We start from the raw sequence: 18,660 nt of genomic DNA on the forward strand, positions 1-18,660 counted from the left end.
GGCAGTTGTATCAATATGTTAGGCTGAAGAACTTGAGAGACTGTGGCAGCAAAGAAGGTTTGCAAATAGTGGAAAGTGCAAGTTTTTATAAAGGGCAGTATGGACTGACAAGCAGTTAAAATGATAATATACTGCAAATGATGCTGTGGGTGCAGTGAGACCTTTTAGATACACTGACAACAATGAAAGTATTTTAATTTCAAGTCTACTACTACATACTTACGAGAGCGAATAATTATTTAATACATCTTATTTTATATTTTCATTTTCCTTTTATAATGATCTTCAGATCCATATGTTTAGTCCTTTCAGAAGCCTCATGATTTTCAGTGAGTTTCTCCACACCTTGATTGTTGATGAAAATCTTCATGGGATGGTGCAGGAAAAAATCTTCACCAATTTCACTGAGAAAGCTGTTCATCCACTTTGCTTCTCTTACAGTTTCACTCAGTGCAACAAACTCTACTTCAACAGTGCTCAGTGCCACAGTTCACTGTTTCCTGCTGTTCCAACTTACAACTGCACCCCAAAATACTGTCAAATATCCACTAATTGATTTACAGTGGTTTGGATCAGCTCCCCAGTCTGCATCAGTATACATCATGAACTTCTTACCAGTCTTACAGAAAACAAGTGCATCATTCATTGTACCATGCAAATAGCGTAGTGTATGTTTGACGGTACGCCAGTGTTCCTCACTTGGATTGCTGCTGAACTGGTTCAAGTATGTTGCTGGGATTGCTAAATCTGGCCTTGTACCCATTGCCAAGGCTTCCAACTGTGATCCTGTATCTTGATGCCTCATGTTCAGTGAGTTTGTCTTCATCTGTTGCATTTGCAGCTTTTAATTGATGATTGGTGGAGTTTGCACAGGTTTACAGTTTTCCATTTGAAATTCCTTTAATATTTCTTTAGCATATTCTGACTGGTCTAAAACCAGGGTGCCATCTTCACCATAATTTGAATTGATTGTACATGCCATGCAACTCCAAGATCCCTTACTTCAAATTCAGCACTTAAGATATTTTTCATCCTTCCTATTTCAGTTTTGTCTCCATACAACATTGTATCATGTACATATGCAGTTACTATGAGTTCACGTTCATATAGCATAGTAAACACATGGATCAGCTACTGATCGCAGCATCCATTTCTTGCGCAGGAACTCATTAAGTGTTTCGTTCCACGTCCTATCGGATTGATGCAACCCATAGATGCACTTATCTAGTTTGGAGATCCACTCACCATTGGGCAGTTGTTCTTGATCTGGTATGCCATTGAATTTTCTTCTTAGTTTGTCAGTGGCATCTGTGAAACCCATGGGTAGTTCCACATAGACCTCATCTCTCATGTCAGCCATCAAATACGCTGCAACAACATCTAAATGGTGAACTTCCCAGTACCGTTCAGCTGCTATTCACATCAGTAGTCACATAATTTTCATTTTTACTACTGGACTGTAACTTTTGACAGAATCTATGCCCGGTCTTTGCTCATTTCCTAAAGCTACCACTAGTGCTCTGTGCCTAGCAATTCTTCCATTTTCATCATATTTCCATTTGAAGACCCATTTTGTTCATATTATTTTTGTGTTATTGGTACTTGGTACAAATTTCGAGGTTCGGTTCCACAGTAGATTTTCCAATTCTTCTAACATTGCTTCTTGCCATTTGTTTCTATCTTCATCTGATATGGCTTCCCGTACACTTTGTGGATCATTTTCTTTTGGTGTACTCTCATTCTCTATTGCATATACCTTCTTCTCTTCTTTTGTCTCATAGTCTGTTAGTCATTTTGGTGGACTGACTTGTCATCCAGAACATGTTCTGTAGTTTTCATTTATTTCATATTCTTGAAGTTGACAGTCATTATCCTCTATTGTGGGGTAAACGCTTTCAGCACTATCATCCTTGTCAGCACTCTCCTTCTCAATATCAGTGCTTTCGGAAGGCACGCATGTTTCCATAACTTCATTCAATTTCAGGTGCTTCTTCTGTTTCCATAATATCCACATTCTGTAATGCCCCTTCATCATCTGTGATGTTAGTGGTCTTCATGTCAATCACATTTGCAACACTTTTGCTCAGTTTTGCAGCAAAGAGTCTTTCATCAAATACCACATCTTTGGCAATAGTTATATTTCCTGTTGTTGGATGCCACAGTCTGTAGACCTTCACAGTTTCTGAGTATACAACCATTACATGAGGCTGTCCTTTTGGTTCAAATTTGCCACGTTGGGTTTTCATTTTTGCCCAAGCACGACATCCGAATAATCACAGGGGATAAATTTTTGGTTCCCGTCCATGTCAACATTTGTAGGGACTTTCTTCATCATTTGCTGTTGTTGGGAATCTATTTCACAAGTAATTTGTCATAGCTATTGCTTCACCCAGAAATTTTGTGGCAGTCCACTCTCTAACAACATACATCGTACAATATTTGAAAGAATTTGGTTGAACTGTTCTGCCACACCGTTTTGTTGCTGTGTGACAGGGACAGTCAACTGCCTCTGAATAACTTCTTTTAACAAGTATGTTTCAAATTCTTTACTCATATATTCACCTCCATTGTCTGAATGTAATGTTCATATTCTTTTCTGTTGACAATTTTCTGCATATGCTTTATATTCTTTAAATGATTGAAACACTTCACTTTTGGCTTTTAATAAATATATCACTGCATATCTCAAGTAATCATCAATAAATGTGACAGCATATTTTGCTCCACCAAGTGACTGTGAGCCAGAAACACACATTACATCACTGTGCATCAAACGTAGTGGTTCATTTGTTCTGTTTACAGTCAGTTTGGGGAACATTTCATTTATCTGGTCATCAGATGCTTCAAGAGTAATTTCACTGCATTTGACTTGTTTCTTTGCCTTTTCGACTTGAATGTGGCCTAGCCTTCGGTGCCACAAAACCGGTTCCGGACTAGTGCTAAATTTTGCAGTATGGTCACAGTCACTCACTGAAGGGCTGGAGCTGTCTTCACAAAAGTAATACAGATTGCCTTTTATTGATCCTTTCACAATTATTTCCCCACATTGTTTCATTATTTAAGCTTTATTTTTCGCTAATGATGCCAACATTCCTTTATCGGTAGCCTGTGGGACTGATATCAAATTACACATGATGTCTGGGATGTACAAAGTGTTGTGCAAGTCAACAGTTTGTCCTCCACATGCTTCTGACAAGTATATGCACACAATTCCAAAGCCAGAACTCAACAAATATCCACCACCAGCTACCTTTACTGATTCTTCACGTTCGGTGAAAGTAATGAATTTATCCTGTTGGTAAATCATGTGGTCTGTTGCTCCATTGTCCAGAATTCACACTTCATTTCTTTTGTTTTAATGGAAAGTGGTGTACATCTCATGTGAATACATGACAGTGTCCAACAAGGTCGCACTTAATTCCCTTGTAGCATGACATTTCGTGTTATTGTGTTTTGCTGTCACTAATGCACTTTTGTTAGTGGTTAACACAACAGAATTTGAGGATGTTTTATCTGCTTCCTTTCTCTGGTTTACTTGTTTGTCATTTGAAACATTATCACCAAATTGTGGACAGTCTCTTCCAATGTGTCCGTACTCCTGACAACAAAAACATCGAGGACCATGGTCATACGTTTTCTTGTAACTGCTGTGACTGTTATCATACTGGTTGTTTCCAAGTCCTCATCCCCTTTGAATACTTCTGCCATGCTTTGTTGGTTGTGGTTGTCCTCTTCTGAATGCTGAAATGTATAATGCTCTCGCTTCACTTTTGCATTTCATGTTTGTAAGTCATCTTTCTTATTCTAAAAAACAGCTTTTGAACTTCTTAAGTGAGAAATCCAACTCATCACATCACATACTCCTTGCAAAAGTCTCATACTCTGAAGGTAGACCCATCAAGGTATGTACAGCTGCTTACTTGTCTGATAATTCAGCGCCAGAACTGTGAACTTTGAACAGAAGTGCGTTGTGTCTCGTAAGGTAATCTAACATTGATTCATCTGCTTTCTTTCCGATGTTCGCATATTCCTTTAATGCAAGCACTCCATCCCACAAATCAAAATGTGTATGGGAATCTTTCAGCACATCCCTTATCTCTTTTGCTGTTTTGCAGTCTTGTATATCATCAAGTAAATTATCATCTACTGTTGTTAGCAGAATACCCATTGCCCTTTCCTTTGCTTTCCGTTTGTCCACTGTGGGTGTATTTTCCATGACAGTATCAATAGCACACCAACACTGTTTACCGAGCGAGGTGGCGCAGTGGTTAGCCCACTGGACTCGCATTCGGGAGGACGACGGTTCAATCCCGTCTCCGGCCATCCTGATTTAGGTTTTCCGTGACTTCCCTAAATCGTTTCAGGCAAATGCCGGGATGGTTCCTTTGAAAGGGCACGGCCGATTTCCTTCCCAATCCTTCCCTAACCCGAGCTTGCGCTCCGTCACTAATGACCTCGTTGTCGACGGGACGTTAAACACTAACCACCACCACCAAAACTGTTTGCTTATGAGAATCCCCTTAATTCTTTGTGACCAGTGATGGTAATTATCTGCATTCAACAGTTCAATTTTACACTTGTCCACCATGTTAGTGCTTTAAATATATCATGCAGTAAAGAAAGACTTTCCGTTTGTAATTTTCCACTTATTTTTGAGGAATTCAGTCACACCTATCACTTTCACACTGATTTCATAACTTTACTTACAAATCCTCTTCACAATCCACAAAACGAAAAGTTTTCAGTGCTCACAGTTTATGAACAGTTCGAACATTTCTACATCTTGTTTTCATTGAGATGTCACCTTCACTCTCTATCACTATAGATCAGCGATCCTGGGCCCATAACCTGTTAATCTTCTTTTGAGGAGGGCAGGGGGCACACACAGATGCACATCACATCACTTGAGCACATTTAATTTTTACTGAATACACTATACATGTCACAACCATTCCGTACTGTTCAAACCCATTGTTTGCTGAAAGAACTAACTGCAATCTTTATGCCATCTTGATTGCTTACCGTCACTTAGACCATTCCTGTTGGAATGAAACCTTAGAGTGATTGACATATGCATTTACAATTGCTAAATATGAACTGAATCTAACTGTCATGTCTGAAGGTATGCCACAGCAACCAAATCTTCATTTCAGCCTGTGCTCCATTACTTGGGTACAATGCACAGCCCTGTCTGCTGCCCCAGTAGAAACGGATGCTCCTTGTCGACAGCCAGTGCATATCACCCTCAGCCAACCATAATCAAGGATGCCTCACTATTCCTCCACACATTTGCTGCTTTGTCTCGCCAGTTGCTGGAAGTGTTCCATTTTCTGGGTGATTTGCTTCTACCTCCACTCTACCATGGCTGCCTGTCACCAACCAGTGTTGGTGCTTTGAGCAGTTGTCACCATCTGCTCATGATCTCTCTTGTGTTCTGCCACAAAATCCATTTGAACATGCACCACCAGTGGCATGAAAGACAAATCTACCTCAATTCACAGCACAATCTTTCCCACCAAAACTCTTCACAACTCCCCTCTAACTTATGGGTAGCAAACCACTGTAAGACCAAACATCTATAAGGAAGTCATTTACACGGGGTCCCAGACAAGGCAGACAAACTGAAGTTATACAAAATGGCTCTGAGCACTATGGGACTTAACATCTGAGGTCATCAGTCCACAAAGTTATATAGTCATCTGGTTAGATACCAGCTTTAGTTGGGAAACATGGGTTTCACACTTCTTTGCTGTGGCTAAATCCTGCAATATGATTCAGATTCAGATTCTTTATTCACCATTGACCACCTGAGGTGGAATAGGCAATTTACATGGACATCATATAACATTTTCCTTGAATAGTACCTTAAAGCTAAATGAGCATTGCAAATAGTGCCCATATATGATAACATACACCATAACATAAAATAAATACATTCAGTGACATCACTTAATGAAATCGTTAAAAATTAATGTCAGTTGATTTTATATTTATAAATTCTGTTATATTGTAAAAAGGATTGATTAGTAACCAGTTTAGTAGCTTGCTCATGAAGCAACCAAGAAGAAAACGGAAGTTTATTAAATATTTTTAGACTATTGATTAGATGGGAATTCTTGTTCTTGTCAGCCTCTGCCTAGGTATGTCTAATTTGGTTTTGCCTCTGGTATTATGGTGGTGTATGTTTTCACTGAGGTGTATATATAAAGATTAATAACTTGTTAATATTTTCAGCTGAATGAACAGTGGCTGGCAGTGCTCTGATTTACCAGAATTGCTTATTGCCCATATCACTTTCTTCTGAATTTTTAGAACCTCCAGCGATGTGAAGAGAATGCCCCCATATCAGCAGTCCATACCCTATATGTGACTGAAAGAGTCCAAAATAAATAACTCTTAAATATTCTTTTGCCACCAGGCTTCTCAGTTTCCACATTAAATATGTAACTCGAGACATTTTGTGCAGGTATGGTTGATGTGTGTTTCCCACGTCAACTTAGAGTCTACATGAATTCCTAGAATTTTAACTGCTTTCACCTCTACCTCTTTTGACAACCCTAGTATAATCTGTTGGTTTTTTCAGGATTGCAAAGCAGTGTATTTGATGAGAATCAATTTAGTGCTGCTTCCAGGCCATCTTGCATCATATCTTGCAGAACTGATATGTTCTCATGCTGAGCAATCAAAGTTGTGTCATCAGCATAACAAATAACAGTATTGGGGATACAATGGGGTAAAATCATGACTGCAATTATAAAAAAGAAGGGCCCAAGGACAGAACCTTGTGGGACTCCTGTCTTAACTTCTAGCAATTGTGAGTCTTTGTTTCTTGACATAGGCAAACTGCTTCCTATTGTTTAGGTATGACTCAATTACCGCCAATGCAGAGTCTTGTGCACCATAGAAATTGAGTTTAGCAAGTAAGATAGTATGAGAAATGAGGGCAAATGCCTTACTTAAATCATATAAAAGAAGTGAGGCTTTTATTTTTATTCTCAAAGGCTGTTATTACTTCATTCACATTGAAAGAACACCAGTGTCAGTATTTCTTCCCTTGCGGAAGCCAAATTGACTATTAGAGAGTAAGTTATGCGACTCAGAGTAGTAGGTTAGTTGGTTATAAATAAGAGATTCAAATATTTTCGAGAAAATGGGAACTATTGAAACTGGTCGGTAATTTTTGAGATCATGTTTGTCCCCTATTTTATACACTGGGATAACTTTCGATATTTTTAGAGTTGTAGGATAGACTCCAAACTCTAGACACCTATTAAACAGAAAGGCCAATGGTTCACTAATTATATGCACTGTTTTTTTTAATTATGTAATTGGACAACCAAGAGTAGTCCAAGCTCTTGGAGTTTGAGAACTTTGGCACTACCTTTGTAATCTCAGTGGGTGCGATAGTCCTCCATTTAAAGGTATTGTTTGCAGGTTGTTGTAGCTTAAGTAGATCATTTGCATTAGTGTTTGTTGTTTCAATTTTGTTCCTAATATCGCTTACAGAGTCCATGAAAAATGATTGACTTTATCCGGGGTTAAGAGCTATGCTATGTTCATCATTCCTGCAATGCTCTCTTGCAACAACATTCCATGCAGCTTTGCACTTATTAAGAGCCCCTTCAATGTATCTTTTGTATGCTGTTCTTTTTGCCATTCTAAGCTTAGTTCTGTAGGTTCTCTTATTCAAGATACGCTTTGTACAATTCATCTTTTCTACTCCGTTCCATATTTAAGAGATTTTTTTATACATGTGGTACAACAATAACATATTTTCCCTCATATTGGTAAGTTCATCTGTGTACCACTTAATGTTTTTCTTCATAGATTGGCTTTTATGATTGATTTTTATAAGAGGAGAACAAGAATACCACAAATCTAAATAAATTTTAATGAAGTTCTCAAAAGCAGTTTCAGTTTTTTTTATTCCCACTTGACAGTTACCCGTATATATACAGTCCCACTTAATATCTCTGAGTTTCTGAATGAACTGGTTTACTACTTCTTCCTTCTGCCCTCTAACCCACGTTACCTTTTCCTTATCATTGGCATCTGTATTGGAGGGGAGTCCTTGAGTTTTGTTTTGGTTGAGTGTGAGGAGTATTGGATCATGGTCTGCAAATCCCCCACCTACAATACTGACAGTGTACAAATCCCTATCAAAGTTAACAATAATGTTATCTATACATGCTCCATCACGTGTGGCATTTCTATTGCTACAATATAGATTGAACGTCTGAGGGGGGTTGAAAAAATACTTTGTGTCTTGCTCTCAATCATTTCCCATTTCTATATTGAAGTCCCCACAGATAGCAATTTTTTATTTAGATTTTTAACAGCATTTTCCATTATTAATTCAAATTTCTCAAAGAAAACACACACGTCACCACTTGTGGATCTGTAGAGGCTTGCAATAATTAGTTATGATCCACAAGATGTACACAGGTGAATTCCTCATCCATTTCGGAACAGTATGGGCTAATATCAGTTTTTCTGAATATTGTCCCCTCTTTGACAAAAATGCCTGCCCCCCCCCCCCCTTTTTTTTCACTTCCCAACATATTACATCTGCAGCAACATATCCCTAAGGAATAAAGCAATCGGCCTCATTACTCCTCAGTCACTCCTGAGTCACAAAACTGGTAATGTGGTAGGGCTCACAAAAGTGCAGCATAAGCTTACTCATCAGCTTCACATTCACCTTCCTTATGTTTCTGAGATTCCTTAGATGTACTCTGACTCCCACCATGAATGTACTTGGGCATATGCTTTGGCTATAAAAGTGTGGTACCTGACTATGGGCAGCTAAGATGTTCTTAAGTGCTCTACATCACTTCTCCCTAATTTCCCTAGGATACGCTTTACTTGACAACAGCTCATCAGGAGACCACAGACTGAATAATGGGGAATTTGTTCTGAAAGGCAAGCATTAATCCAGGTGAAGCATTGTTGTGCATTTCATATTTAGCAATTGTAAATGCATATGTCGGTCACTCTAAGGTTACATCCCAACTGGAATGGTCTAAGTGACTGTAAGCAATCAAGATAGCATGAAGATGGCAGTTAGTTCTTTCAGCAAACAATGGGTTGGAACAGTATGGAATGGTTGTGAAATCTCAAACTCCTAGACCAAAACAGAACTCCTTAAAAGCCCTTGATATAACCTCCTCTATGCCAACCAGCATGGACTCCAAAAGCATCGATCATGTGAAACCCCACTTGCACTTTTCTCACATGACATACTGAAAGCTTTTGGATCATGGCAATCAGGTAGATGCAGTGTTTCTTGATTTTCGAATGTCATTTGACTCAATACCACATCTTTGCTTATTGTCAAAAATACAATCATATGGGGGTATCAACTGAAATTAGTGACTGAATTGAAGATTTTTGGTACGGAGGATGCATCATGTTATCTTGGATGGAGAGTCATCATCAGATGTAGAAGTAACGTGGGTGTGCCCCAGGGAAGTGTGTTGGCATCCTTGCTTTCATGTTATGTATTGAAAAAATGACCTTGCAGACAATACAAATAGTAACCAGGCTTTGTGCAGAAACTGCATAATTGTTCAGTCAGATCTCGATTAAATTTCAAAATTAAATTGGCAACTTGCTTTAAATGTTCAAAAATGTAGAACTGTGCATGCCACAAAATGAAAAAATGTAATGTCTTATCAGCCAATTCTCATTACCAAATACCTTGTAAGGATAGGAAATGGAATGATCACATAGGCGCAGCCATGGTAAAGCAGGTGGTCAATTTCAGTTGTTGGTAGGTTACTGAGAAAAATATTGCTCAAGTCTGTGGAACCCATATCAAATAGGACTAACAGGGGATATTGAATGTTTACAGAGAAGGGCTGCCTAAATGGTCATAGGTTTTGTTTATTCATGGGAGAGTGTTACAGAAACACAAAACATAAACTATCCCAAGAAATTCTATTAACAAAGTTTCAAGAATGGAGTTTAAATGACAATGCCAGGAATATGCTACAACCATCTACATTTCCATCACACATGGAGCATAAGGATAAAATTGGAATAATTACTGCACACACAGAGGCATTCAAACAACAATTCTTCCTGTGTTCCACATGTGAATAGAACGGGAAGAAATCCCAGTAACTGGCACAATGGGATGTACCCACTTGCAAGCACTTCATGGTGGTTTTCAGAGTATAGATGTAATGTAGAAGGTGCCAAATGTACTCCTCAACCAGCATATCCCCAGATGTGGTATTGTAGTCTGTGTAGTAAACACCCAATAAAATCCACTAAAGCCCTCACCCCACCAGTGCATATTTTTCCTGATTTCGAGTGGGGCTCACAAAATCAACATCTAGTTTCTCCAGTTGTTTCTCTACAGCTTTGGATGTGAAGATCCCCTGTATCTTGCACCACCTTTCTTACTCAACAAGTTCCACATGTCCATACCATATTCCTAATATCTACATCCATCTCTTACCAAATTAACTCTTCTCTGATCTTTGTATGCATCTTATACACCCCTAGGTGGCCATCCATGGGTGACTGATGGTAACAGGTGAATAACATGGGTACCAAACCCATTGGAACCATTATCCTAGGATGTTAGCTGCTTCTAGCCATACAGCATACTGTACCATTCTTGAGAGTGTATGTTTTCACCACCTCCCTCTTGGCCAGCTTACCCATTATGCAGTGCAAGAAATCATCTTCTTCCTGTTGCTTTGCAATGTGTTTAAATAACTTATATCTGGAGTCTTAAATAATGCTTGAAATCTTCTGATATAGGATTATCATCACTTGTCTCTCTCTCTCCTCCTCCTCCTCCTCCTCTTTCATCTTTCTTTCCTCTTTCATCTTTCTTTCTCCCCCCCCCCCCCCCCCCCCCCACCCTTTACACAAGATCCATTGGGAACTTTCTACTCACCACATCTGTGATTATATTATCAGCTCCCCTTAAAACTGAAATGCTCACATCCAGATAGCCCATCTAGCTACTTTTACCACATGCCTAGGTCTCACTAACACTCAGATCAAAGCCTAATCATTGGTCTCAAGTTGAGATGGTCCATATTTTAGATAGAATTGAAACCCAACACTGGCTGCCTCTCTTCTGGGCATTCCTGTGAAGCATGGCTGCCACCCCGACTGGGAGGCATCCATCTGAATAATGAACTGTTTCTCAAAATTGGGAATTCCAGTTAAGGCAGTGCATGCTGTGGCATGTTTCAAACCCTCAAGACTCGCCTCCTCCCCCCCACCCCCCCCCCCCCCCCCCCCCCCCCCCCCCCCTCAAACTTGTGCTCCTTCTTGTGCAGTTTCTTCAATGGTGTGGCAATCTGAGTAAAATACAGAATAAATTTCCTGAAGACATTCACCATCCCAAAATATCTGGCTGCCTCTTTAGAATTCTGAGGCATTGGATACTATCAAATAGCCAGATGTGATCCAGAATATTCACACTTCTCCTGTGGAGGTGAAATGCCCCAAAAATGATATTTCTGGATATTTGATTTTAACCTTGTCTGATCTGACAGACAGCTCTGCCCACTTAAGCCTGGTTAACACTTCCCTCAAATGCTGAGCATGGCCCTTCCAGTTCTTGATAGAAATCACCAGATCATCAACATAATGATACAGAGTCTCATAAAACAACAAGTCCAATAACTGAGATAATACGGTAGCATCTGTGGCAAGACCAGATGGCACACGATAAAAATTTCAAGAGATTCCAGTCTAGTGACGAATGCTGTGACATGATTCAGCCCGTTATCCAATGGAATCTCATAATATGCTTGATTAAGATCCAAGGTAGTAAATTTCTATGCACCAGCAAGCAAGCCAAAAGAGGTCTGCAAATCCAGTAGCAGTTTGGAGCAGAGGACCACCTTCTTATTCATCTCCCTATAATCTACCTTGGGTCTTTACTTCCTCAGTCAATATCTGCTTGTAGTTAACAATAAATAACTTTGACATTTGGCTGCCCTCATCATGTACACATCCACATACCTCCATCAGAGAGCTGTTCAGTGACACATTTCTGAAATGATACTCCATTACATTTGGTGTCAGGACAACTGTTGAAGGCTGTAATGATGAGCCAAAGGATGGCCAAAACAAAGAGGTTGCAACAGCAGTGGCAATCAGAGCAAGATTTCAAGTTAGTGCCAACATTAAGTTTTCTGATCGTGTATGGTTGTTTTTACCTTTCCTTTCTTTTTTTGTTGGGGTATATTGTAATTTTGTGATGATAGCAGACAACCAAAATGTTTGTCAGTGCAAAAGTGTCAACCCAGGAAGCCATTCAACATTTACTGGACCAGGTATCCCAAGTTCAATGTGATAAAGTAGCATTGCATAAGGAAATAAAGAAGTTAAGGGAGAAAAGAAGGAAATAGGTAGTCCTAGCATACCTCTACCTATCCTTGGTGCTACTCCTACCTCATTCATAGCCACATTTTCTGGTTGATCTGCAGAAGATTTTTTGTTTTCTTTGCTACATTTTCATACAGCCACATTGTTAGGGAACTGAAATGATGAGCAGTTGTTACGTGTGGCTCAGTTAAAAAGAGCAGCTTAAGCAATGTACAAAGAGAGGTCATGGAGTGTTTAAAAGTTACTGGGCATTCAGTCCATCAAGGACTTATGTGTATGGTTATCAGACTGTTACAAAAGATAAAATACTCCTAAATATTATCGGCAACAACTTAATGGTACAGCTCAAAACCAAGGGAAATCATTAGAAAGCTCTGTGTAGTGTATCAGGAAGATCAATATTACTTCTGAGTTGACTGACAACAACAGCACCAATAAACTCATTTTGCAGGAAGTAGAACAAAGGACACTTGACGTATTTTTGTGTTGTCCACCAGCTGACATGTTTGATAAAGTGCTCATGGAATCCATGAAAAGCTTGAATGAAGCAGTAGCAACAGTACAGCTTTGGCTGAAATTGATGTGGTGACAAAACTGACAGAGAGAAAAATACTCTTCAGTGCAGAGATCATTTGTTACTGATGTGACCATCTGCAGATAGATTCAGCGATACTGTAAGAAGGTACAATTTCAAAGATGTAAGCAGGTGTTGCACTCTGATTTGAAATGTCTGCAGATATATCGGGGGAAAGTGTAAGGTAACAGGGGATAATATGGAACTCTTTCAAGTATGTAAGGTAACAGGGGATAATATGCAACTCTTTCAAGTAATTTAAAATTTAAAGCACAGCAGCAGAGATAATATGCTGGGCAAAATAGACCGGAAAATACTTGTTTTGTGTTTTGATGGACGTTGTAGTTCCGTTGGATAGTGTTTTGGTTTTCTTTTAATTGCAACGAATTATATAAGTGTGGTGATAATTTGTAAAATTATATAATGTATTTAGATTTAAGTATTTAAATATTATAAAATATTGTAAACAAATTGTGGCCATGTTTAGCGATTATTTTGACTACTGTGGTGTCATGTGACCCGACTCAGGACTGTGGTTATGAGCGGGAAAATTGTGGTCTTTTGTCGTTTGCCATTGTGGTGGCGAGTTGGGAGCGGCAAAGTGCCGCGAGTGCAAGCATGGACGCCAGGGTATGCGAAGGAACAAAGTGAAAGTGTGTGGGTGTGAGACAAACAGTGTACAAATTGCACCGATTATTATTTGTGAACTTAAAAATGCATGGCCACAACGTTAAAGTGTTTCTTTTGAATAAATAAGTTTCAATCTGAACGTGTAGGGGAGAGTGGGGGAAATACACGCTCCTAAGGAAAAATCGATGTGAACCATTCGTTACGTCATTAAAACCTACGAAAATAAGTATGTACCATACAATGGACATTTCTCCACATATTCCTATCGTCTGTAAATAGTTATAAACAGTACCTTAATTTTGAACACTAAAATAAAAAAAAAGTGCAAATGCGTGGTATTCCCCACCCATGAGGCTAATGACACGCAAAAGTACTGGGTAATAACACGTGAAAAAAACAAACCATAAAAATGTACAATACTTGCTATTTTTATTTATTAGTTACTACAAATAGTAAACAGTATGTTTAAGAACGAAATAATGTAATTCTACAAACATCTCTTATAATTTTTTTTTTTTTTTTTTTTTTTTTTTTGTGTGTGTGTGTGTGTGTGTGTGTGTGTGTGTGTGTGTGTGTGTTCCAGCCACTACATTCTTCATGACTCCATCTGCTACAAGAAATACATCGGTACCATAGTTCTCCATCCTTCCCAAACTCTCTACAAACTAAACAGACATCTTCTGAAATTGCCACATTTTTATCCCTTTCCCAAGACGTGGCTCCACCTATTTGTTTAACACCTTTAGGAGCCAAAATTCTCTCGGGCTTTTGTACAGTATTTATGCCCGTTTCATTGACGTTGAACACTCACCCCTCTTTAAATTGATATTTATCAAAGACATGTTCTAAGTTTTTAAAATATGCATTAACCTTTTCTTCATTAAATGCCTGTATTCTGTTAATGCTAGTTACTTCAGGTTTTCTCATGCTAATACTTCAGTTTCTTTTTAAAAATAGAGCTAGCCAATCCTTTCCAGCTAACCTAGATGACTTATCAAAGTTGTTTGCAGTGTTGTTAGCCTCTGCACACTCAAATGCAATCTTTCGTAGCTGGCTGCATGTAATGCCATTGTAATAACATGATCCCTAATCTCATTTTCCTGTTCTGTCGAAAATGTTGGGTTTCGTCCAAGTTTTGGACCCTCGGTATTTTTAACGTTCATTCTCGCTCGCAGAGTAGCTTCATCAATCCCGAAAGCTCTTGATACTTCTTATTTTTCTTCCAGATTTGATGGCATCAAGAGCCTTACAAAGTTCCTCTTGTGTCCATTTTGCTTTCTAGGTTTTTCTTCTATAATATCTACCCATCTGAAATTTAAAAAAAAAACAAACTTGTTAGTTTTGAAAATATAACCTGCAAGGGGGAATACCACGCACTTCAACAGTTGCGTGGCTTTACCCCACTGTAAGTTTGATGACTAACCTAAGCATAACTCGGCACCTAATTCAAATAGCGGGACAAATCTACAATTAAATTAAAGGTTTTATCTAGGGTTAGTAGTTGATACGCAAGAATTACATTAAAGCAACATATAGTAGCACTTACTTTGCAAAATGCAGCTGACCAAAACTACATGAGACACGCCGAAAATAAACAATACTTCACTGCTCCAACAATGCCACTGGAAAATGACTGGCATAAGCCACGTAGTAGTTGTTACTCCTGCCGGCAGGGTGTAGCACCAACTGGGAACAGCTTGCGCCATTCAAACTGCGTAAATCAGCATGCGTGGGATTACCCACATGCGTGTAATTCCCCCACCTTCCCCTATAGTTCAATTCACTGCTCTTCAAAAGCCAGCCAATATCAGACTCAATAATAGGGGCGCAAATGCAACCGTTTACTACCAACCCCCTTTACAGATGAGCCACGTGAAAAATAGGTAGTAAACGAGCCCAAGTTCAGTTGCAATTGGGGGCTCGTCCGGGATAGGACTTTCTTCCATATTCCATAGTATTTCGGAATCAAATGTCCGTCTGATGTTAGGCTTTTGAACAGTCAGTGTGGGGGCTCTGAGCTAAATCGGTGCATTAGCACTACCGGAGTGTTTGTGCTGGACAAGATACGCGCTGCCCCGTGGTTACGCCGATATAAGGCCACCACGATTGTGAAGCACTCAGTTACACAGTCTGATGAGTCGACCATGTGTTGCCACGGGTAAAACTGCCGTGCTTGCCATGTCCACGTGTTGCCGTGGGTAAAACAGTCATCCGTGCCGCGACACGTGCTGCTGCGAGAAGAAACCATTGTCCGTGCCACGTCCATGTGTTACTACGGGTAAAGCAGTCGAAGCTGTATCCACATGCTGCCGACGATCAACGCCGTCATCCGTGCCACCGACCAACACGACTACATGCTGCCAGGGGCCTATGCAATGTGTTCTCGCTCCTGATTGAGTTTGCTGTGTGTCCACGCCGCCGATTACAATTCATTGCATAGCTGTGCTGCGGAACTCACTGCAGACGTCGCGTCACACAAGGATATAAAAGATAAGTACAGCCAGCAGCTACATTGCAAAATTGTGTCCTTTCATTAGCCATGGCCGATGAGACGCGTGAATCTCAAAGTGAAGGCGAATCAGTGGATGTTAGGAGTACCTGTAGTAGCCCTAGCATGCCAAAAGAAATAGGCTGGATACCAGAAGTGACGTCAGCACATTTTTTGTAAAACTTACTAGTAAATTAGGAGAAATAGACTCGAAAATAGGGAATATAAAAACTGCAATAGTTGGAGAAATGGATTCGAAAATAGGGAATATGGAATTAAGGCTTAGTGATAAAATAAAGACAGTGAGTGAAAAATCTGATCAACTAGATCTCAAATTCACTCAAATTACAGATAAAGTTGAAAACACAGTTAAAATTGTTGAGGGAATTATCGAGAGAGTTGATGAGGTTGAAAGAGGTCTAGTAGCCAAGGTGGACACTGTGCAAAGTCATCTTGTGGGGCAGATTCAGGTACAGGAACAGAAATGCACATTATTTCAAAGACAAACAGAGACAGACATTGAATCCATTAAGATAGGAGTACTGGATTGCCATAAGGGAATTACTGACAATAAGAAGGAATTAGAAGGGGAAATAAACGTCTTGAGGGAAACAGTTAATACTGTGGCAGCAGGGAATGGAAATTTATTGTTGGGATATCCTCTGGGGCATGGATTTCAGTCAAAACCTTTTAATGGGGAGAATAAATACCATGCAGTTGACTTTCTAGCTGCGTGTAACGATAATTTTGTGACAGGGATGAGTGAGCAGGCAAAAATTAAATATGTTAAGAGGCAGTTGGAAGGGGGAGCTCAAACATTGGCAAACCAAAATGATGATAAATTTTGTGATTTTAAAACCTTCGAAAACATGTTCTTGAACAAATACTGGGGCCAAGCAAAACAATTAAGATTGCAAAACGATTTTTTGAATGGATCCAGTTACAAGAGTGGAAAGGAAAGTATGAGAGAGTTCTGTGTTAGAGAACTGAATAAATTAAATCATCTGGATAGGCCACTGGGGGTATTAACAGAAATATCTACACTAAAGAGAAGATTACCAGAGCATTTGCAATGGGATTTGATTCACAGTGCAACAGATTCGGTGGAAGAATTTCTTAATTTTGTGGATAATACGGACAGGGCGTTGTGTTACAGACCTAAATACATGGAACATAGGGAGAGTGGAAGGTATCATGAAAGGGGAAACAGTATTAATTATGAATACAGTAATAACCATAACAGGTGGAGAGAAGATAGAAGTGATCAGAATAATCAGGATAGAGATTGGAGAAGCAAGCCACAAAGGTATAACAGAAATTTTGGAGGGAGAAGAGACAATTTTGATCAGATGAGGAGTGATAGAGAAGGTATGAGAGTAGGAATGCCGGATGCAAATGGACAGGGTAAACAATCAAAAAACTAATTGATGCCTCACTTAAGGTCTGCAGGGGGGCTGGTAATTATGTGAACAGGGCCAGACAAGGACATGATGAGATGAGTAATAAAGTCAGCAAGGAAAATAGGGAAATTGGGATATGTCATATGGATGCTGTCTTAGGAAATGAAAATCTATTGGGGGGGGGGGGGGGGGGGGGGGGGGTTAACAATTATAGAAATACAGATAAAAGGTATAAGAGGAAAAAAGGGAACAAGGCTAATATCAGCAATGAACAGTATGAGTTTTACATTGATGACATGTATAAAAGGGAACAGAAATTACAAGCAGAGGAGGACAATATTGGTTTGCGTGCAGCAAAATTCATTGAAAGATCAGAGACAGTGGTAGTTTCATCAAAAGGGGGAACAGAAGTGGATATGGAATTAAGGGGCAATGTTCACAGTAATAATGGGTGTGATGAATGGGTAGAGATGTCTATTGGAAATAGTATGGAGAATTGTGGAAAAGGTGAGGAGAGGGTTATTCAGTGTGATGTAAAGGCTAATATGAGTGGTGTATTTGACAATGTGGAAAATGCTGGTAAATTACCTACTGATAAGGTTACTGTGCTTGTGTGTGTAGGTGTTAACTGTGGTAGTGATAATGACTTCAGTGTGGATATGGAAATGCGTAATGATATGGAGAATGTTGCTGTAGGTTGCCCATAAGAAAAAATTGAAACCTATGTTTTCTTAACTGATGATGCAAGCCTCAAAGATGTTAACTGTGGATAGTTAGGAAAGGAGGAGGCTGATTATGATTTGAGTGATTGGGTGTCCTATGCAAAATTACATAAAGCTTTGATGCCTGAAGAATGGGGTAAAATAAAATTTAAAATTCCCAGAAAATTGGAAGAATTAAGTGAAGAAGAGAATGTTGAGTTTGCTATTAAAGATCTGTTTGAAGGGGATACTGATGTATGTTTTGGAGAAAGACCTAAAGATATTTGCATTATGCAAGAGGAAAGCACTGATGTATGTTTTGGAGAAAGACCTAAAGATATTTGCATTATGCAAGAGGAAAGCAGGAGTGAAGTAGAAAGAGATTTATTACAGGAATCAGGGCTGAACAGAGTAGAAATAGAGGTGATACAGCCAATAATTTATATCAGTGTGGGAGGAGTTACAGATATAGCATTATTAGACTCTGGCTCAAGTTTATCTGCAATC

General features: G+C 39.3%; 1 protein-coding gene across 1 annotated transcript; it reads right to left on the reverse strand.

The window, feature by feature from the left end:
• Positions 1–262: 262 nt before the first annotated feature.
• Positions 263–835, reverse strand: LOC124788544 (secreted RxLR effector protein 161-like). The gene is made up of 2 exons (XM_047255815.1): positions 514–835; positions 263–465 (listed from the first exon to the last, which is right to left on the reverse strand). Exons 1-2 carry the CDS (start codon positions 833–835, stop codon positions 263–265), a joined length of 525 nt encoding a protein of 174 aa, XP_047111771.1.
• Between the last annotated feature and the right edge of the window lie 17,825 nt (positions 836–18,660).

Source organism: Schistocerca piceifrons, chromosome 3 (assembly GCF_021461385.2).
Source record: "Schistocerca piceifrons isolate TAMUIC-IGC-003096 chromosome 3, iqSchPice1.1, whole genome shotgun sequence".
Classification (NCBI taxonomy): domain Eukaryota; kingdom Metazoa; phylum Arthropoda; class Insecta; order Orthoptera; family Acrididae; genus Schistocerca; species Schistocerca piceifrons.